Raw genomic sequence first — 17,718 nt, 5'->3', positions numbered from 1 at the left:
TCCTACAGTAGGTCACAAAAAACATCACTCCAGGCACAAGGGCCCTGTGATGGGAATTTAAAAAGAAATCTTTTTCAGTCCCAACTGTAAACTGAGGTTTCCTCTGACTTTTGCTCCTGTCATTATCCTAACAACTTAAAGTAATTTTGACTCACTTTACTTCCTCTAATTAAAAAGCTTAATTTACTCTTACAAACACATGTACAATCTATCAACAAATTTAATAGCTGCTGTCATACTTTGCTTTGAACCATTTTGACCTTACAAGCTGAGATGCAAATCTGTTAAGAGTGAGGGGTGTATTTGCTTTTGACCGTTATTTACGGGTTGGGAAACACGAGACAGGTAAGACGAGCCATACCTGTTGAAACTGCTGCTCTGAGGCCCCTGAGCTCTTCGACCAGCCCCAACATGCACACTAATGGAACCAGTCCAGCTTTTATCATACAGCTGAGGCTGCGCAGTCAAAGATATGAATATAAGCCTACGCTATCAATTTTAACACTGCCATGGAAAAAAAAACATTTTATATGACACAGGTTCCTTTTTGGGATATCATGAAATAACAGACATTTCTAAGTATATTTATTGTAAAAAAAAACTCCAAATGTATAAAAGATAAAGGCATTTGATTGATACACAACATGCAAACATTTTAAAAAGAGGCTGTACAACAAAATATTTATACACAACAATTCTCAAATTATAAGTGCCTACTTCACAAAACAAATTTTGGCACAGTGAAATCTGTTAACACAGAATGTTTAAAGAGATCCAGAAAACCCTCTCATACAAAAACCTTAACAAAATAGCATTTCAATGAAAAGTTAGCTCGGGAAAATATAAACTGTACAAAACAATTCGGTGCATTTTAAGTGACACGCTACAACTGCCTATTTCATTAACACCAGGTAACCTTCTTCCGAGGTTTGGATCTTCCCTTCAATCCAAAGAGCCAGCCACTGTTCCTCTTCCTGGCATTAAAGACCCCCAATAACAAATAAAAACAGCATGTAAACATCCAAGAAGTACAAAAAAAAGCTGCTGAGTTACAGCTGGACAGAGTGGACTCAAATAAGGAGCTCAAGCTTTTCCCAAAGGAGAGCTGTCCTGAAAATCCTGCTTTCAAATTTCAAATTATATATCCACCAATATATATATATATATATATATATATATATATATATAAAAACAGCAAAAAAAAATATTGTTGGTGTAAAAGGCTTCTTATGTGTTCCTATCCAAGTCATCAGACATCACTCTTGTTCCTGTTTTTCCAGAAAATAATCCGTATTTTCTAAATTTGTTTTTGAATTAAAAAAAACACAACATATATATTTCTCACTAGGCATTGTTCCTTTCTAAAGGTTATGGCTTTCACACATGACGGTAAAAAGACCTTTTCAAAACAGCACACAATGTGTTGGTGAAAAACACCTCGACAGCACCGATGCTTAAAATATAAGCATATTGTACCATAAACAAAACATATTGCAAAACAAGGCAGCGGTTATTTGAACAGGCTCAACATGACAAGACAATGCAAGGCAAACATATGATAAGGGACGTGTTAATCATCACTTTGGTCCCGTATACTTTGATTTTAGAACTGTTATCTTATATGTATCCCACTTAGAAGCTGGGTTATGATACCATGTCAGTGAGGATGGCTTTGTGAACATTTAAGCTGCAGCATTAGCTTATTTCTCTTTAAGCAAATTCCAATTTCGATTGTGCAGACGTTAACGTCTGGCAAATAAACTACGTCTCTGGAGTATGTCTTTAGGTGAGTCGGATGCCCAACACCTGCTCCAGCTCCTGCCTCCTCTGCTGCACCTGAGACAAAGATACAGATATTGTTAGTGCATTCAAAAACTAATGACAATCTACACCTTCCAATAAAACATATATCAAACATGTGCTCTGTTCAGCAGCACATTAGGCTGTGTAATTCCTTACTTTGGAGTAAACGTATCTGCCCACTGCCTCTGGTACCCAGGGCGCCTGGTAGAACTCAGACCTCCTCTCCTCCTCTGGGTTTCCTGTCACATCTGTCATCAACTGATGGCAAAAAAAAATATCACTGAACACGAGGAACCACAATATCATGAATACAGAACACAGTTTAAATTCCGAACACCCAGGGCCGCCCCTCCCTAAACGTAGAACACGCGCTGTGCGTAGGGCCTCATCTTCCATGGGGGGCCACATTTTGCGCAAGGGGACGCATTTGCGCATATGCGCAATGGATGCGCACATGAGCTACCGTGAGGCGCGCATAGAATCAGCTCGAGGAAGGAGAGAAAAGACCTGACCGCCCATGCGTCGCTGCAATGATTGACAGCACTCGACATCTTAACAATAAGAGGGGTGCGCTGGCAGGCACTTGCAGAGCTGCAGCAGGTGAAGAGTTGTCGACATGTCGTCCAAAAGAGCCTCAGGAGTGTGTGCGGGGACGGGAGGGCGGGCGGGCTCCACGGAGGGGGAGACCCGAGCCTCGGGGGAATGTGCGGGGCGGGAGGTCGGTTGTTCCCAGAGAGGGGAGAGGGAGAAATATAGCTAAATAAGATGAAAATAGAAAAGAATGTCTCTGTATTTTATCTCTGTTTTCAGTGTTTAATTAAGGTGGGAGAGGCGGAGGGCTGAGGGAGAAATATAACAAAATAAGATTAAACAGGAAAAACCTGTCTCCCTCTTTTATTTTATTTTCAGTGTTTAATCAAGGGTGGGGGATTGAGGTGGTGGAAATTACTTTCTTTTGATGAGTAACTGGCTATTTGTGACTCAGATTTGTTTATTTCTTTATTTCAGTTTGAAGTTATTTTTATTTAATATTTATTTATTTATTTCAGGTTGAATTTTTTATTTTATTTGACTCATACAGCCAAACTACTATATCTACAGTACATTTGTTATTGCCAGTAAAGATTGTCAAGTTAAATGGCAAGTTGTTGTATGGCCATTTTGTACCTATGATACATTTGGGATGGGGGCCTCCAAATAAAATTTCGCTTAGGGCCCCAATTTGGTCAGGGGCAGCCCTGCGAACACCAAAATAATGTATTAAATGGTCAATTTATTTTGGCAGACAAGGCATTGAGGTCTCTCCATTTAATCTGAGCAAATGATTTTAATTTAGCTCCCGTCTGCTTCCATCTGACCATTGAAGCTCTGTTTAAATATGTCCTTTTGTTCAGTTTGATTCAGCACAGGTGTGTGTAATTATAGCATCTGTCCGCTGTTAATTTTCCTCAGTGAACCGGTCACAAATTACCCTCGCATAACAGCTAGTTTTTTCATTTTGGAGCATGTTTTTATTAAATATTGGGAAACTTATGCCAGGAAATGCTTTTTTCCTCCCCTGCAAAATGCTTTCAAAAGCATTTTGAAATAACTCTACATTTGGGAAAGCGAACAACTGACTGCACAAAATATGTAAACAAAGACAAACATTTGTTGAGGTTGTCATGAAGATAATCGTGATGATACTGGAACTGTACCGTACTGCTCGGTGGAAACAGAGCTTCTGATACCTGCAGTGCAACCATACTGAACTACTCTGACAAATATTTTCCTAAAAAACAAAAACAGCTCAAACTGTGGTTGGTATACTTGAAAACATAATGTATTTGAGCAATACTGTGTGTAAAATAAACAGCAGCGTGAGACATCCTGTGGAGAAACACACACAGTAGATTAGTAGCAGGAGCAAATGTTTACCTTCAGATCTCTGCACTGAGACTTGAGCCAGTCCTGGATGAAGTCCTGTGGATTGTTACTGAAGCTCAGCATGAAGTCCCTCTCAGTCTTCAGCTGGTTGATGTACTCAATCGTCTCATGGATCTGCGGTGAACACAACCAGCACAAATGTATATTTATCCTGAAAGGCCAGTGAGGTGCAGGCAGCTGTGACTGACAGACAGGACATACCTTCATCTCCAGTGCAGCAATTTCCTGCTGGTTGGTTGTAGAGGACAGGAAACTGGTCATTTGGCCCTTCAGTGGGTCATCCACCTCCACATCAATGTCATAGCACGCCGTCTTCTTCTGATCTGTGGGGTCCACACTGCTCAGAGACGCACAGACGGCACAACAGAATTCAAGTTGAAATGAGATAAGGGAGGAGGAGAGATGTTGATGCAGACTTGTAGTGCAGACCAGGAATACATTTCAAGTCTTTGGAGATACTTTGAGAAATTCTACATTTTTAGAAAAACACTTCCAAGTTTTTCTAATAATAAATGAGATCCCGACAGAGCACACACACACACACACACACACACACACACACACACACACACACACACACACAGAGGGATAACGATCCACACTCCCATACCTAATCATGTGATTGATGATGATGGGGTCAGGGTGCTGCAGCAGGCCGGCCAGTTTCATGGGAATCTCTGAGAACCTCATGCGAGGACAGCCAAAGATCTGGACAGCATTTAGATAGAACACAGAGCACGTTTGACAGGCTGAAGGTAACGCTTGTTATCCCTTAGTCTCCCTACAAGCATTAAAACATTTAAAGCCCAGTATAATATCTGTATATGAGCTACAGAAGTCGTGGAGTGCAGTGTGAAGCTACAAATGATTGACTGTATACATTTACTTATTTAGGAAACAAGTTAGGTGTTTGTATGCATACACTGATTGTTGATATAATACACATACAAAATGATTTTGACAGCATTTTCAAATGTCAAAGCAAACTGGGATAAGTGGTAGCCTCCAAACCCTTCCTTTACCTGTCTGAAGTAGCGGTTGCAGTTGATGTACTCCTTCTCATGACAGTCCTGCAGCTTGTTGTTCTTGATGTAGAGCCAGAGAGCTTGCATGATGCTGGCCCGCGTCTGAGTGTGCACACCCAGCAGGCGAGCCAACCGCGGGTCCAGTTTGTACTGAGGGGGCTGAAGAGAAGACAAAGACAGCAGTGGTTAGACATAAAAAAGGTAAGCAAGGCATAAGACTGTTGGAGAGATGATGACAGCAAAGTGGTGGTACCTGGTGGTCAAGCATGAGCAGGAGGGTGCATTTAACATTCACGTCGCCGGGCCTTTTGACCTGGAAACCGTCGGTCTCCTGAGTGGTGGGCATTCTGTGCCACTGAAAGATGAAGGAAAGAGATCAGATTTATTCATTTGGTATAATCAATCCAAACTAAAATACATTAATACAATAAAATGTTACATTCATTAAAGCCCTCTGCTTACTCTTCCACAGATACTGGTTAGGTCCCAGTTTTATTAATTGGTGCAATCATTAGGTATCTATGACCATACATTCTTTCTTTCACCACTGTTGTTTTTGTCTAAGAGATACTCAGTTATGTAAATTCAGCCTTGCAAAGCCTGACCTATCTCCTGCTGTGCCAGCTCTGGAGACGAGTCTGGCTGAACACATCATAATTTCACACTAAGGACAAAACACTGGGTTGTTTGTGTTTCTTTAAATACACTGTTATGTCTATAAGCTTGTATGTGTATACATACATGTCTGTCTTTGTTGGGTACTCTGGTGCAAAACCTGTTTTGCTTTTTTAAAGAGCTATATAAATGAAATAAACTTGAAACCTAAACCAATCACAATCATCTGGGGCAGTGCCAAGCTGTGTTGAGAAGGATATTGTTTGGGAGACGAGGACTGACATAAAAATGGCCAAATTCCCCTCAAAAGAAAACACCAAATAATACATTAAAGGGCATTTTAGCGTGTAGGTTGCTAGCTGGGAGGTTGTTGTTTCATACATAGCACTAAAACAAAGTACGAAGAAAGGTCCGGCTATGGGAGACTAGTTTCAAGTAGCGACAGGGATATTTAAAACAATACACAACCAGTGACAAGCCAAACCAGAATCCTGCATCAGGTTGGGGGACCTGCGAAAAAGGTGATTTGCAGATGGTTTTTTTTGTTTTTTTTGTTCCAGGCTCAGACCTGGGTGGAAAAAGGCCTTGTGGGTCTGATCGCGGATGTTGGATGAATCATTAATATATTACAATAAAATGCTAATAATAATAATCTAATTTAATATTTTACTGTTTGAATCCTCTGACTTTGTATGTGGGCTCTGTCTTCTACGCCACCTGGAATAATCAGGTGGGACACTGACAGGCATGTTGACTGTGGAGATGTGCTGCTCAATATTATTAGAATAAGCAAAAAACATTCATTTAAATTTTATTTCCTGAATTACCTTCGTTTTAAAAAGGGTGCCCACACATTTTCACTGACAAAATTGCAGAACTTTTACGTGATTTTTAAGAAAAAATCATTATCGGGTCATAATGATTTTTTCTCTTGCCCCACTTGCCAGGCGTTACTCCAAATATATCAGATTTAAACTCTGTTAAAAAATAATTTCAGCCAGCTGGAAAACATGAAGAGAAAGAGGCAACGCCAGGACAAAATGAAGAAACTTAAGTGATGGTGAACAAAATGTCACACATCGACACATATTAGAGCTACGCTACCTTGACAGTTACAAAAAATACATTTGCCATTATATTACATTAGGTGGAAGGTTATACATGGAGGATTTCATGCAGTGATTTTATTAAACATTAAAAAAAATTCTAAAACTTTCAATGATTTTTACTAATTCCATAATTTTTCCAGGCCTGGAAAATGTGGTAATGAAATTCCACAACTTTTTCCATGACTGTGGGAACACTGTTTAAATACTAATATCTCAGTTTCATTTGTATGAAATGCCAAATGCCAAAATGCCAAAATGCCAAAATGATCACATTAAACATGCTGCCTGAGTCTCTGTCTGCTGCTTGCAAAAAGAGTTCTCACTCTCTTGGAAAAAGACCAGTAAACCAAAGTTAATTCATTGGATTAAAGAGTTATCCATAAGTCTACCTCTGAAAAAGATTACATACATCATTAAAGGGAAACAATCACTCTTTAAAATCATTTGGAGTCATTTTCTACAATATATGGAGAATGTTGATTTAAGTATTGAACCCTGTTTAATACTTAATTGTACTGGTATGTTCCATGTGAACTATGTCTTTGAGTTTGATGCAAGGTACAAACAATAAAAGAACTACATGAATATAACAATATTGGAACCCTCGTCTTTTATTGGTTTCTTTGATTTTATTATGTTTAATTAAATTTTTTTTTATTATTGTTGTTTGCATTTTGTTGTCTTAAAAATGTCTGAAATGTAACGGAACAACGGAAGGTTGTTGAACAATAATCTCTGTGCTTTTGATATTCTTTTAGACGAGAACACAGTTGCTTCGCTTTTCTTACAAAGTATTTGACATTTAATAAAGATATTGCTAGGAAAAAAAAACATGCTGCTTGACCGAATTATTTAAACGCCGCATGGTTATTATAGAATTTGTGGTTTCAGGTCAGGCAGCGGATTGGGTCGCGTTGCACAACTAACTGGTCATAAGTGTGGGTGGTGGAGTGGGTGCGGTATTGCGTGTCCAGTTGAAGTTCAGGAATGGGTGTTGAAAACCAGACCCCTCAGAGCTCTGAGCCAGATTATGTAAACTGGACTCTTGACCACGCCAAAACATGTTTTTGTACAGCAATAAAAAAGATATGAAAGAACATAGTAACAAACAAACTGATATACTGATATAAAGGGCTGGTTTAATCCTGTCTGTGGATTAATTCAAACTTAACTCACAAGAGGTTGGACTGAACATGGTGGGACATCTTCCAGATTCAAGAGCTCTTAATCAAAGAAATGATTGCTTCAAAAAGTTTTAATGTTTCCAGCTGAACTCCACTTACTGACCAGAGCTAAAAAAGAAGTGTACTGGGGCTGTTGAACCAACAGCAGAACATTTTGGTGTTCGTGCTCTTAAAATGTTCCTTCAAAATGACGTCATACCTCTACTAAGTGGTTGTCAGGTCCATAGAGCTCCTTATCGAGCTCAATCACCAGGCTTTTAAAGAAAGACGAGAACTTCCTCTTCTGCTTGCCAGGCTAGGGACAAAGAGAAAGTGTTAAAAGACAAAGCAAAAAGATTGGTATCTATCTTTGTCTTCTCACTGTGCTGTGTCATTCTGTGCAGCTGCATTGTTTAGCTCTGACCACTTTGGGGGTGGCGAAGCACAAAACTAGACGAGTAGAAAAAGCTGTTACGCCCCCACTCTCTCCAACGGCCTGTTTAAGTCTGTTTGCACAACATGACCCCTTTCACTCCTTCCCTCACATCCCTTTTCTTCTTCTATTACTCCATGCACGACTCCTACGCATGCCTAAACCAAATCAGCCAGAGGAGAAAAATTAACTGGAAAAAAAAAAAAAACTCCTTCATGTGGCCTCAGATGACACAACAAGTTGAGCTGGAATTGATGGAGGGAGGGGAGGCTTGTCAGCTCATGGTATGTAACGGCCAGTGGTTTCAATTCCTTGTTTCAGAAAGAGAACATGAGCTAGTGTGTGTGTGTGTGTGTGTGTGTGTGTGTGAGGAGTTGTGGGGTGGAGTGGGGAGAGCTGTAAACACACATCTGGTTGCGTGGTCTGAGCCAAAGACAGAGGCCAACCAGAACTGAGTGACTGAAGTTTTCAGAAACACAATAACACGGACTGAAATACTTGGAATCAGACCACACTGGGACAATGGTGAAACAGAGTGAGGAGATCCAAATGAAAAGAGTTTCTCACGTACTTCCTCCAGAAGTTTTCCCTCCACTCTCAGTTCCCAAGAGGACACCTTCTCGGCCTCCTCGCCCTCCGGCTTGCTGGGTGTGTACGTGTTCGAAATGTAGATCCTGAGCTTGCGTTTTTGCTGCGCCATGGAGATGAACAAGCAGATATATCAGGAGCTTCAGTCAGAACTGTTTATCAAACAAAAAATTATACAAATTCCTATAGATTCATCTGGGAATAAGACTCTTTTAAAACTGCTCCTGTTGAATGGAGAAGACAGATCTTCACCAAACATGGAAGTCATACATTGGTCAATCAAGACAGTCTGAGTCATGATCCTTGAGATACTTATGAAATCAAACTATTTTTTTTTTTTTAACTATTTATAGGCGGCATTCCTTCATTTGTTTTCCAAAGGCTAGTCAATGTATTTAAAGGTCCTGTGTGTAGGATTTAGTGGCATCTACTGTCAGAAGTGGTACATAATATTCATAACCATGTTTTCCTTCGTCTATAATCACCTGAAACTAACAATCGTTGTGTTTCGTTAGCTTAGATTGAGCTGTTTATTTCTACAAAAAGAGCAGGTCCTCTTCTACAGAGTCCGCCATGTTGTTCTACAGTAGCACATAACAGACAAACCAAACACTGACTCTACATAGGGCTGTTAGTGTTTTCGCATCGGCTACCGAAATTCTCCTACATGCTTGACACATGGGAGAAAGTTCAGTTCTGTAACCTCACCACTAGATGGCACTAGATCCTACACTCTGGACCTTTAAGGCAGAATTTAGTGTATGAGTTGTCTGGAAACTGTTCTCAACATGGAGGTGGCTGACTCGGTGGTTAGCAGCTAATGCTAACTACAAAAAACAGCGCTAAATAATGGCAACAGTGCTGATGATTACATGATGATGCCTTTGCAGAATCGGCAGTAACCACCGTATGAATGCTGTGCACAGCTGTGGTGATGAGCTAGCCAGTGGGTTACACACATACACTAACATGCGAGTACGGCTGGATCGGTTTACGACAATGAACCACAGAGCAGCTCGGATTACTGTACACACACAAAGAGAGCGTGACTTTATTCTCTGCTCAGGACGCCAACACTCTACCATATCTTTGCCTTGCAAATAGTAGTTTGCTTTTATATTAATGCTCTGAATGTCGTATACAGAATGTTTAAACTCCCTCTCTATACTGGATTCAGATAAACTACCTCCCTGAGAAAGAGGGACTCAAAGGAAATGATGCATGCATGTAATACAGCCTTAAAATTGTTAAACTTGTGACTAGGAAGCACTTCATTAAGCTGTAAAGTCGTCTCAAAATGTCCTTTTCATCACTTTAGAGTCAGACAATGTACTCATTATGAAGAGGTACCATAATGGGTTTCTTGATGGCTTCCTGAATCTCCATACGCTTTCGGGCGATGGTCTGATCCAGTTTCCTTTCAAACGCCAAGAGATCCATGTAGGCCTGGGACTCTGGGACCAGGTCTCGGATCTAGAGAGCAAACAGCAGGACATGAATATATCGGCAATACAGCCAACTGTAAATGAACTGAATCCATCTAAGGCTGCAACTGACACTTTGGATAACGTATACATTTGCTTATGTAGAGTATTGAAAAGGGAAAAGCAACCGAGAATCTTACCTTTATTCTATTTTATTTTACTTTTTAAAGAGGCTTTCATTAAGAAAAAAAGATTTCAAGTTTCAACTATAATAAAGTGTAACGTTTTCTGAGAGATATACCATGACAATCTCAAATCGATGCAACACTAAATCCACCTTAAGTATGATTCAGCGGGTCAAAACTTTCTTACCCGCTGAGGAAGAACCTTGTCCGCCATCTTGCGTCTCTTTGCCCTGAAATCACACAGTAAAGATAATAAACAAGACGATTTCCAAAGTATTAAATATGTTTATTTTGCCAAAACAAAAAACCCCACTCATACATGAATTGACCGAAACATAAACCATGTGCTTTCTCTGAAATACATCCAAAATCCAAAGGCTGAAAATATTTCTTAGTCAAACAAGGACATAAGTGTTGTGTCACCATTTAGCAGCTACCCTTTCAAAAGTGTGACCTCCATTAACTAATTTTTAAGAACCTGACCACACACAGGATTAACAGAAAGACCTCATTCACTTCATCGTGTTATTAATTATTTGTTAAATCTTCACAGTGCAATAACAGAATCTTCATTCAGTCGCCCCTAATGAGCACCTTAAGCTCTGACTCATCATCACTGAGCTGACTTCATAAAAGCCATTTTGTTTTTTCTAATTAAATTACACAGTTCCCCCTCAGAGTGACTAAATCTAATTCCCGAGCTCTTTAATGACAATTTAGATTGTTGCTTCAAGCGCTGTGGAACATCAGTCTGCCTTTACTGAGGATTTTGTTATGAGATGACGCTCGAGAAGACAAGAGGTTCATTGTGGACGAGGCTGTAAAGCTGCCTCACATCACGGATCACCACATTTACGAGCGTGGCATCACTGAGCAGTTTGAAGTCAAAAATACCCACGAGTCGTGTGTGCTGCTTTGAACGCAGAGACCAGTCATGAGATACTCTATCCTCGTGTCTGTGTGATCTGAGCTGTGTTTTTAATGGCGCAGTGACTTCACAAACAGATCGCAGAGAGAAAAACACGTCCCAGATGAAAAGCGGTATTGTTACATCGTTAACGAGCCACAACAGGCAAAATTAGCCACTGACTCTTTATGACTACATGACTACAACGGGGTTATGTATGAAAATATATTTTTATAATTCAATAACAAGATGCAATTCTTGGTTTACTTGAAAAACATTCCCTGCTGGATTTAATTATGTTCATTTAAGTACACAACGTACTGCTGCACTTTGTCGTGGTTGAGGAAAACATTTCTTGTAAGGTCCTTAAAGTAATCATGTTTGCTATAAACCTGCTTTGTAGAAAAGGAAGAAAACACATAATGAGGCGCTCCTCTTTAAAAATTCATGATCCTCATGAACACTTTTCTGGGATCATTACATCTTAAAAAACAAAATAACAATACTGTGATGAAACCTAACTGTTTGATTTGGCTATGGCTTCACACCCATTGTTTGTTTTAGTCAGTCAACATCAGAAAATGAGGTTTTGTATCACTACAATTGGAGAAAGACATAAGTGAAGATTTCAGAGGAGACGCAGGGAACACATCCACCACCATATCTAAAACCATTAATCTAGCAGAGGACTTTAATTTTGGCAAAACTGAAGACATTAACACCTCAATTTGATGCAGAAAATTCACAAATTAGTGCATAAAAATTCAACAGAATGAAGGAAATTAAGCGTTTGATGCTCATAATTTTTTGTCTGAGGACCCCAAACCTCCGTTTCATGTTAAAATGTTAAAACAAAATATGCACCCTTGAGTTAATGTTGCAAGAAATGTGATGTGAATAAAAAAATATACAATATTTCACCTGTATTACAGGGAAATAATTAATGGTTCATTCATTGTGTTACTGTAGCTACAGTAAAAAGGGGCTTGGCAAATTTTTTTTATTGTTGAGTAGATCAATTAATTGGTAACAATGCTTGTCACCTTTCTGTAATGTTTTCCTGATTCTGTAGAATTTATCGAGAAAAGAATCCTCAGATTAATCAACAGTGAAAACAAGTAGCATCTCTTTTTATATGAGTCTACACCTCCCTGGTTTGGCCCCTGGGCTGTCTTGATCAATCAACCTTGCCATTATTCCTCTCCCTCTCTTCTCCTCCTCTCACACAAACACTCTCACATCTCCACGATTTACCCTCGTCTTAGGCCTCCCAGTGCCTCTTGCTGCTGCTGCTGCTGATGCATATGAAGGAACCGTTTCCTCGAGGCGTCCATGCTCGGAGGCCCCATGCCTTGCCGCATGGACATGTTCCCACCACCATAAGAAGGACCAGGCAGCTGACCCCCCATTGATCCCATGGGGCCTCCCACTCTGTTGGACGGCATCCCTGGGCGCTGAAGAAAAGAAGGTTCAGAAGAATTTTCAAGTAGTGAAGAAAACAGGTGTCTTTCTCTGAACCTCTCCAGTGCTCACTACTTTTGTTTTAAAGAAAGTGTGGGTTGTTATAAGCATGCTTTATATTGTGTTTACCTTTTCGTCCTGCAGTACTGGTTTATAAAAGGTGGGTTTACGCTCCAAGTGTGATGTTTTTGATATCAGATTAGGGATAATTAGATGGAGGACAGACGTACTACTCATAGTAAATAAAAACAACTCAGGCAGTGAAAAAATGCTTGTATAAATACACAGTAGGTTTGGAAAATACAGTGATATTACATCAATACTGTGATATAAGGCTAGATATCGTCTTAGAGTTTGGATACTGGAATATTGTAAGTGTCTATTCCTGGTTTTAAAGGCTGCTTTACAGTAAAGTGATGTAATTATCTGAATTTGCCAGACTGCTCTATTATTTGCCTTTACCTACTTAGTCATTATATCCACATTACTGATGATCATTTATGAAAATCTCATTGTCAGGGTGGCCACAGGTCCTTAAATAGTCTTAAATACACTTTTAAAAATAAAAATAAAAGGCCTTTAAAAAGTATTAAATTGTCTTAAATTAACATTGGATGGGTCATAAATGTTTTTTAGTCATGTCACTGCTTAACTTTCATGTGTTGGCGTTATGGGAAACATAATTTTAAAAGGGGGGAAAGACCTTAAGTTCATCTGCTCTATACATTTAGATCACACAAAGAATATACATCGTTAAAATAAGGCTTTGCTGGCCAGTTCTGGTTTTTGACCGGACTTCAATGTGTTTACTTGGAAAGAACATATTTTTACAACTAGTGTGTATTTCTATCAAGAGTTTGCTCCCAAATTTCACTTAAAGTGGTATTATAAATGTCTTTAAAACTCTTAAATCTAATTTGTCTATATCTGACATTATCAGACATTGTGACTGTGTAAATGTTTTGTAAAAGCACCGACATTCAACCCTACAACATCGCTGCAATATTGATATTAAGATATGTGGTAAAAAAAAAAATATTGTCATATTTGATTTTCTCCATATCTTCCAGCCCTGATGTACAGTATGTGTAGACTGGATAACGTAGAGAACAGCAATTTGCTAAGTGCTATTTTAGTTGTGATGTTTCATAGTGACGTGCATGAGTGTAGATTTCCATGGGGACACATGAGACACGTCATCCTTCAAATGTTTTGAACATGTGCATTTGTCTCACCCCAATAAAAACATAAAAGTAGCACAGGACTTTTACTTTGACAAAGTTTGAGACACTTACACAGTTAATTGATGCAGAAAAGGCACAAATTGGTGCATACAAAGTCACCAGGATGCAGGAAATTAAGTGCTTGATGCTCAAAGTTTTCTGGCAGAGGACCAGTCAATGTTGAAGTGAAACCTACGCCCTTGGTGACGTGTATGCATGTGCTTTTTCTGTGATGTCTTGTATATATGTGTAGTAGTCTGACGTTAAGTATAAAGCATAGTATAGTCTGAAATACACCAAATTTAATTGCTTTATCATCAAAGTATATGGCTTAACAGCTGCTTACTTTGTCTGATCCCTCCTTTAACAGAAAACTAACAAATATCTGAACCCATATGGCTCCAACAAACAAACATGAGACAGCTGTAATGGTGCATAATAACTTAAAACCACACGGAGCTGCAGGTGGTGGTAAAACTGGCACAATATATGCAGGCTTAGCTCTGACAGATGGTGGTGATGATACACTTACTTTTGTTTTCAGGCTAACTGACAGGAGGCTGAGGGCAGCCACGTGATAGTCTCTTTCACATATGCACAAAACATTGTCCTGTGATACTAATTATAATCAAACATAAGGGTACACAATGATCCATCACTGTGAACACCATATTAAAAATGCTGCATTCAATTTATGGGTGGCACGGAGTAATTACCTTTACAAATGCGGAAGTGGTGTCCACACCTTGATATTTTGGAGATTAAAAGCTTTAATGGTTTTCTTATTATGGTGCTTTTGTTTCAACTTAAATTTAGGACTGAATGTTCTTTGAAAAGCAGCCAAAGTTATGTAAACTTTAAGGAGACATAGTGGAATTAACTTATCAGAAAACGTTACCCTCACCTTTAGCTCAACACACAGCTTTTCTGTTTAATAAAGATTAATTAAACCGACCTGGGGGTACTGGGGAGCGGTGGTCATGCTCCGGGAGTATCCCGCCGGAGCCTGCGGCATACCTGGCATCCTCATGCCCGCAGCGTGCCCAACATTCATGGGGCTCACATTCATATTCATCGGTGTGAATCCTCCTCTTGATGCCATCATCCAGATCCACAAGTGGTTTAAAAGTGTCGGAAACTTCTACCAAATTCGCCCCAAAAACGACTTTGGGAAGCTGCTAACTGCCCGTCGCCGGTACGAGTCCCAAAGTATGACGCTAACTGAGTACAGTTACTTTTAACGAGGTCGTGTTCAGGTTTGACAGCACGCGCACTGTCAACAAAAAGCTAGCTAACGTTAGCTCGCTTCCGACCGTTTTAAGTTCCGGGATCTGCTTCTGCCTACAACTGCTTGTTTTCTGGGCAGCAAGTGGCGGTTGTTGTGTTGTTCGTCTCTCCTCCTCTTGTTCTGGAGTATTAACATCGCTAACTATCAACTGTTTGCGCTGCGTGGCCGTAGGAAGACATACTAGCGCGTGACTTGTGATAAATTGAGTGTCTAAAGCTTTACCAAGTATTCTTCTAACTGCCTACACTCACGGTGCCAAATGATGCCTTCAAGACTGTCGGAAATTTTAAGGTTCAAAATTTCAGCGCTCAAAAACGACTAAACCTTCAACTAATCTAACAGAAACTGCTCCTTATGCATTGGAAAAATAAATAAATCCCCACAGCAAAGGTCATGACCTTACGAACACACATCACCTAGAAAGAATAAGATACACTGTCATGGACAAAATTCCATATTTTGACAAGGTTTGGTCACCTCTAACTTATCATCTGTGAACGAAAATTGACATTGCGAGGGAAGGGTAGGGCTGGTGTGGTGAGGATTGTCCCCTTTCCCCTTTATTATTTATTTATTTATTGATATTATGATTTTAATTTAATTTTTGATTTCTATTTGTGCACTTATTGCTTTTGGGGTTGAATAACGTTTTTTCTATTCTATTATTATTATTATTTTTTTTTTCATCTTATTGTATTGTGTATATGTACGCATGAATACTTTATTTTCTCAGTTATTACTGTTCAGTATATGTTGAGAAAAAAGGAAAAAGAGCATATTACGTTCGAACTGCATGTATGTGTATTTAGATACAGTACTTGCTCATTTATGTGGTGACATGCTTTGTCGACAAGCTCAAATAAAACACATTTGACAGACAAACTGATCTAACATTTATCCCCTATGTGATAACAATTTAAAAAGGATGCTAAGCTTGACATTAAGTTTTTACTTTTTAATTTCATTAAAGGAATACTTCAACACAAAATGACCTTTTGTGTATTGATTAGTTGTGTCGTGTTTCCTTGAATTTATGAAGAAAACTGCTTTTCTTGCATGCATCCACAAAACACAGCAAAAATATTGATTTACTGATTGATATGTAACCATGTCTAACAACAGTAAAACTATATCAAAACATCTCTTCGCAAACTCATATAACTCATGTAGTATAATTCAAGTCTCTACAATTTAAAACTGAACTGAAAGTAGAATTTTTCTATGCGTTCTTCAAAGCCAGACTCTCATACTACTTTTTTCCCCCCTTTTTTTTTTTAGCAAAAATGCATGTGTTGAGGAAGTACTGAGCATATGACTGAATAAATGAGATTTGAATTATACTGCACGAGTTGTGTGAGAGTTCGCAAACAGCTTTTTTGATATAGTTTTGCTGCTGCTAAATGTGGTCCCCAATCAATCAATAAATCAATATGTTTGCCATTTTCTGTGGAGACATACAAGAAAAAAAGTCACAAAACCAAGATAGCACGGCACACCTAACTGATTTACAAATGGTCATTTTGTGGGTGAAGCATTCTTTTAAAATCTGACTTTGCATTGACTATGCCCTAAAATGTAACATTTATGGGCATCTATGCACACTCATCCTTCTCATTTTGCCATTTGGTATTGTGAAACTGGTATTCTTATGTAGAATAATCCTCTCTGGCTCAAGTTTTTTCTTGTTTGTCTATTAGACTGTGGCCATTAGATAAAACACAACAACCTTTACATGCACCATGTGAGCCAAATTTAAGACAAAATACTTATAACTAGGGCCTCTATTAAAGACATGGCCACAAAATGAAATAACAATACAGAAACTGCCCTAGCTGATGTTATCATCTTGGGATGCAAATTTTAAATGTAGTGAACCCAGGACTTTGGGGGCCCTGGGGGTTGGGACGGTTAACTTCTTCGCCTGATCGTTAATCCAGAAGAGCAGGTTTGTGGACAGCAGAGGTGGCCTCACAGGCCGGCGCTGGATCCACTATTTGTGCCCAAAGACTAAAGATAATATGAGAAGGGAAAATGGCACATTTGTTCTGATTGGTCTGAAATCTTGAAATCTGGTAGACTCAGGCTCACTTTGGGCAAAGTACAACTTTGGCATTTTTAGATCACTTGAAAAATCCCACTTTTATCAAAAGTCAAAGTCAGGATTTTTAAAAATGTGGAAAATCTCTAACATTGTTTTCATTAAATTTTTGTGAATTTTTTTTACACTGAACATGTGCATCTTATTAAACCTGTTATGAGGTCACAGATATTAAATACGTGATTGTGCTCCTTGAAGTTTCTGAGATACAGGCATTTTCTTAGACTTTATTTAGTCTTAAGGCACATAGGACCACAGTTTGTTCCTTAAATAAGATGAAGTATTAAAACAGTAGTCCAATGGATCCAAAAACTAATTAAAATGTGATAAGAAAAACTCACTTTTCAGCCAAACTGCTGGATCAAGTTTGGAGATTTCTTAAGATATGTGCTCATAAGCAAGCCCAGAGAACACAGAGAATCAGACATTTCAGTTAAACTGACGCCTGTATTGATTATTATACTGTAACT

The 17,718-nt window shown here is 39.0% G+C and overlaps 1 protein-coding gene across 2 annotated transcripts; it reads right to left on the bottom strand.

Moving 5' to 3' along the window:
• Positions 1-568: 568 nt before the first annotated feature.
• Positions 569-15,421, bottom strand: smarcd2 (SWI/SNF related BAF chromatin remodeling complex subunit D2). 2 transcript variants are annotated; one of them, XM_033612165.2, is made up of 13 exons: positions 14,818-15,419; positions 12,433-12,632; positions 10,459-10,501; positions 10,013-10,135; positions 8,646-8,765; positions 7,862-7,957; positions 5,008-5,109; positions 4,752-4,913; positions 4,340-4,437; positions 3,931-4,066; positions 3,721-3,843; positions 1,960-2,061; positions 569-1,836 (listed from the first exon to the last, which is right to left on the bottom strand). In XM_033612165.2, exons 1-13 carry the CDS (start codon positions 14,965-14,967, stop codon positions 1,783-1,785), a joined length of 1,509 nt encoding a protein of 502 aa, XP_033468056.1. In that variant the 5' UTR covers positions 14,968-15,419; the 3' UTR covers positions 569-1,782. The 2 variants fall into 2 exon arrangements, with proteins under 2 accessions (XP_033468056.1, XP_078019385.1); XM_078163259.1 differs by having other exon boundaries at positions 3,721-4,066; positions 14,818-15,421.
• Between the last annotated feature and the right edge of the window lie 2,297 nt (positions 15,422-17,718).

This window comes from Epinephelus lanceolatus, chromosome 21 (assembly GCF_041903045.1).
Source record: "Epinephelus lanceolatus isolate andai-2023 chromosome 21, ASM4190304v1, whole genome shotgun sequence".
Taxonomy (NCBI): domain Eukaryota; kingdom Metazoa; phylum Chordata; class Actinopteri; order Perciformes; family Serranidae; genus Epinephelus; species Epinephelus lanceolatus.
Note: the sequence above shows the minus strand (reverse complement) of the source record. Positions and strands in the feature narration are given on the sequence as shown.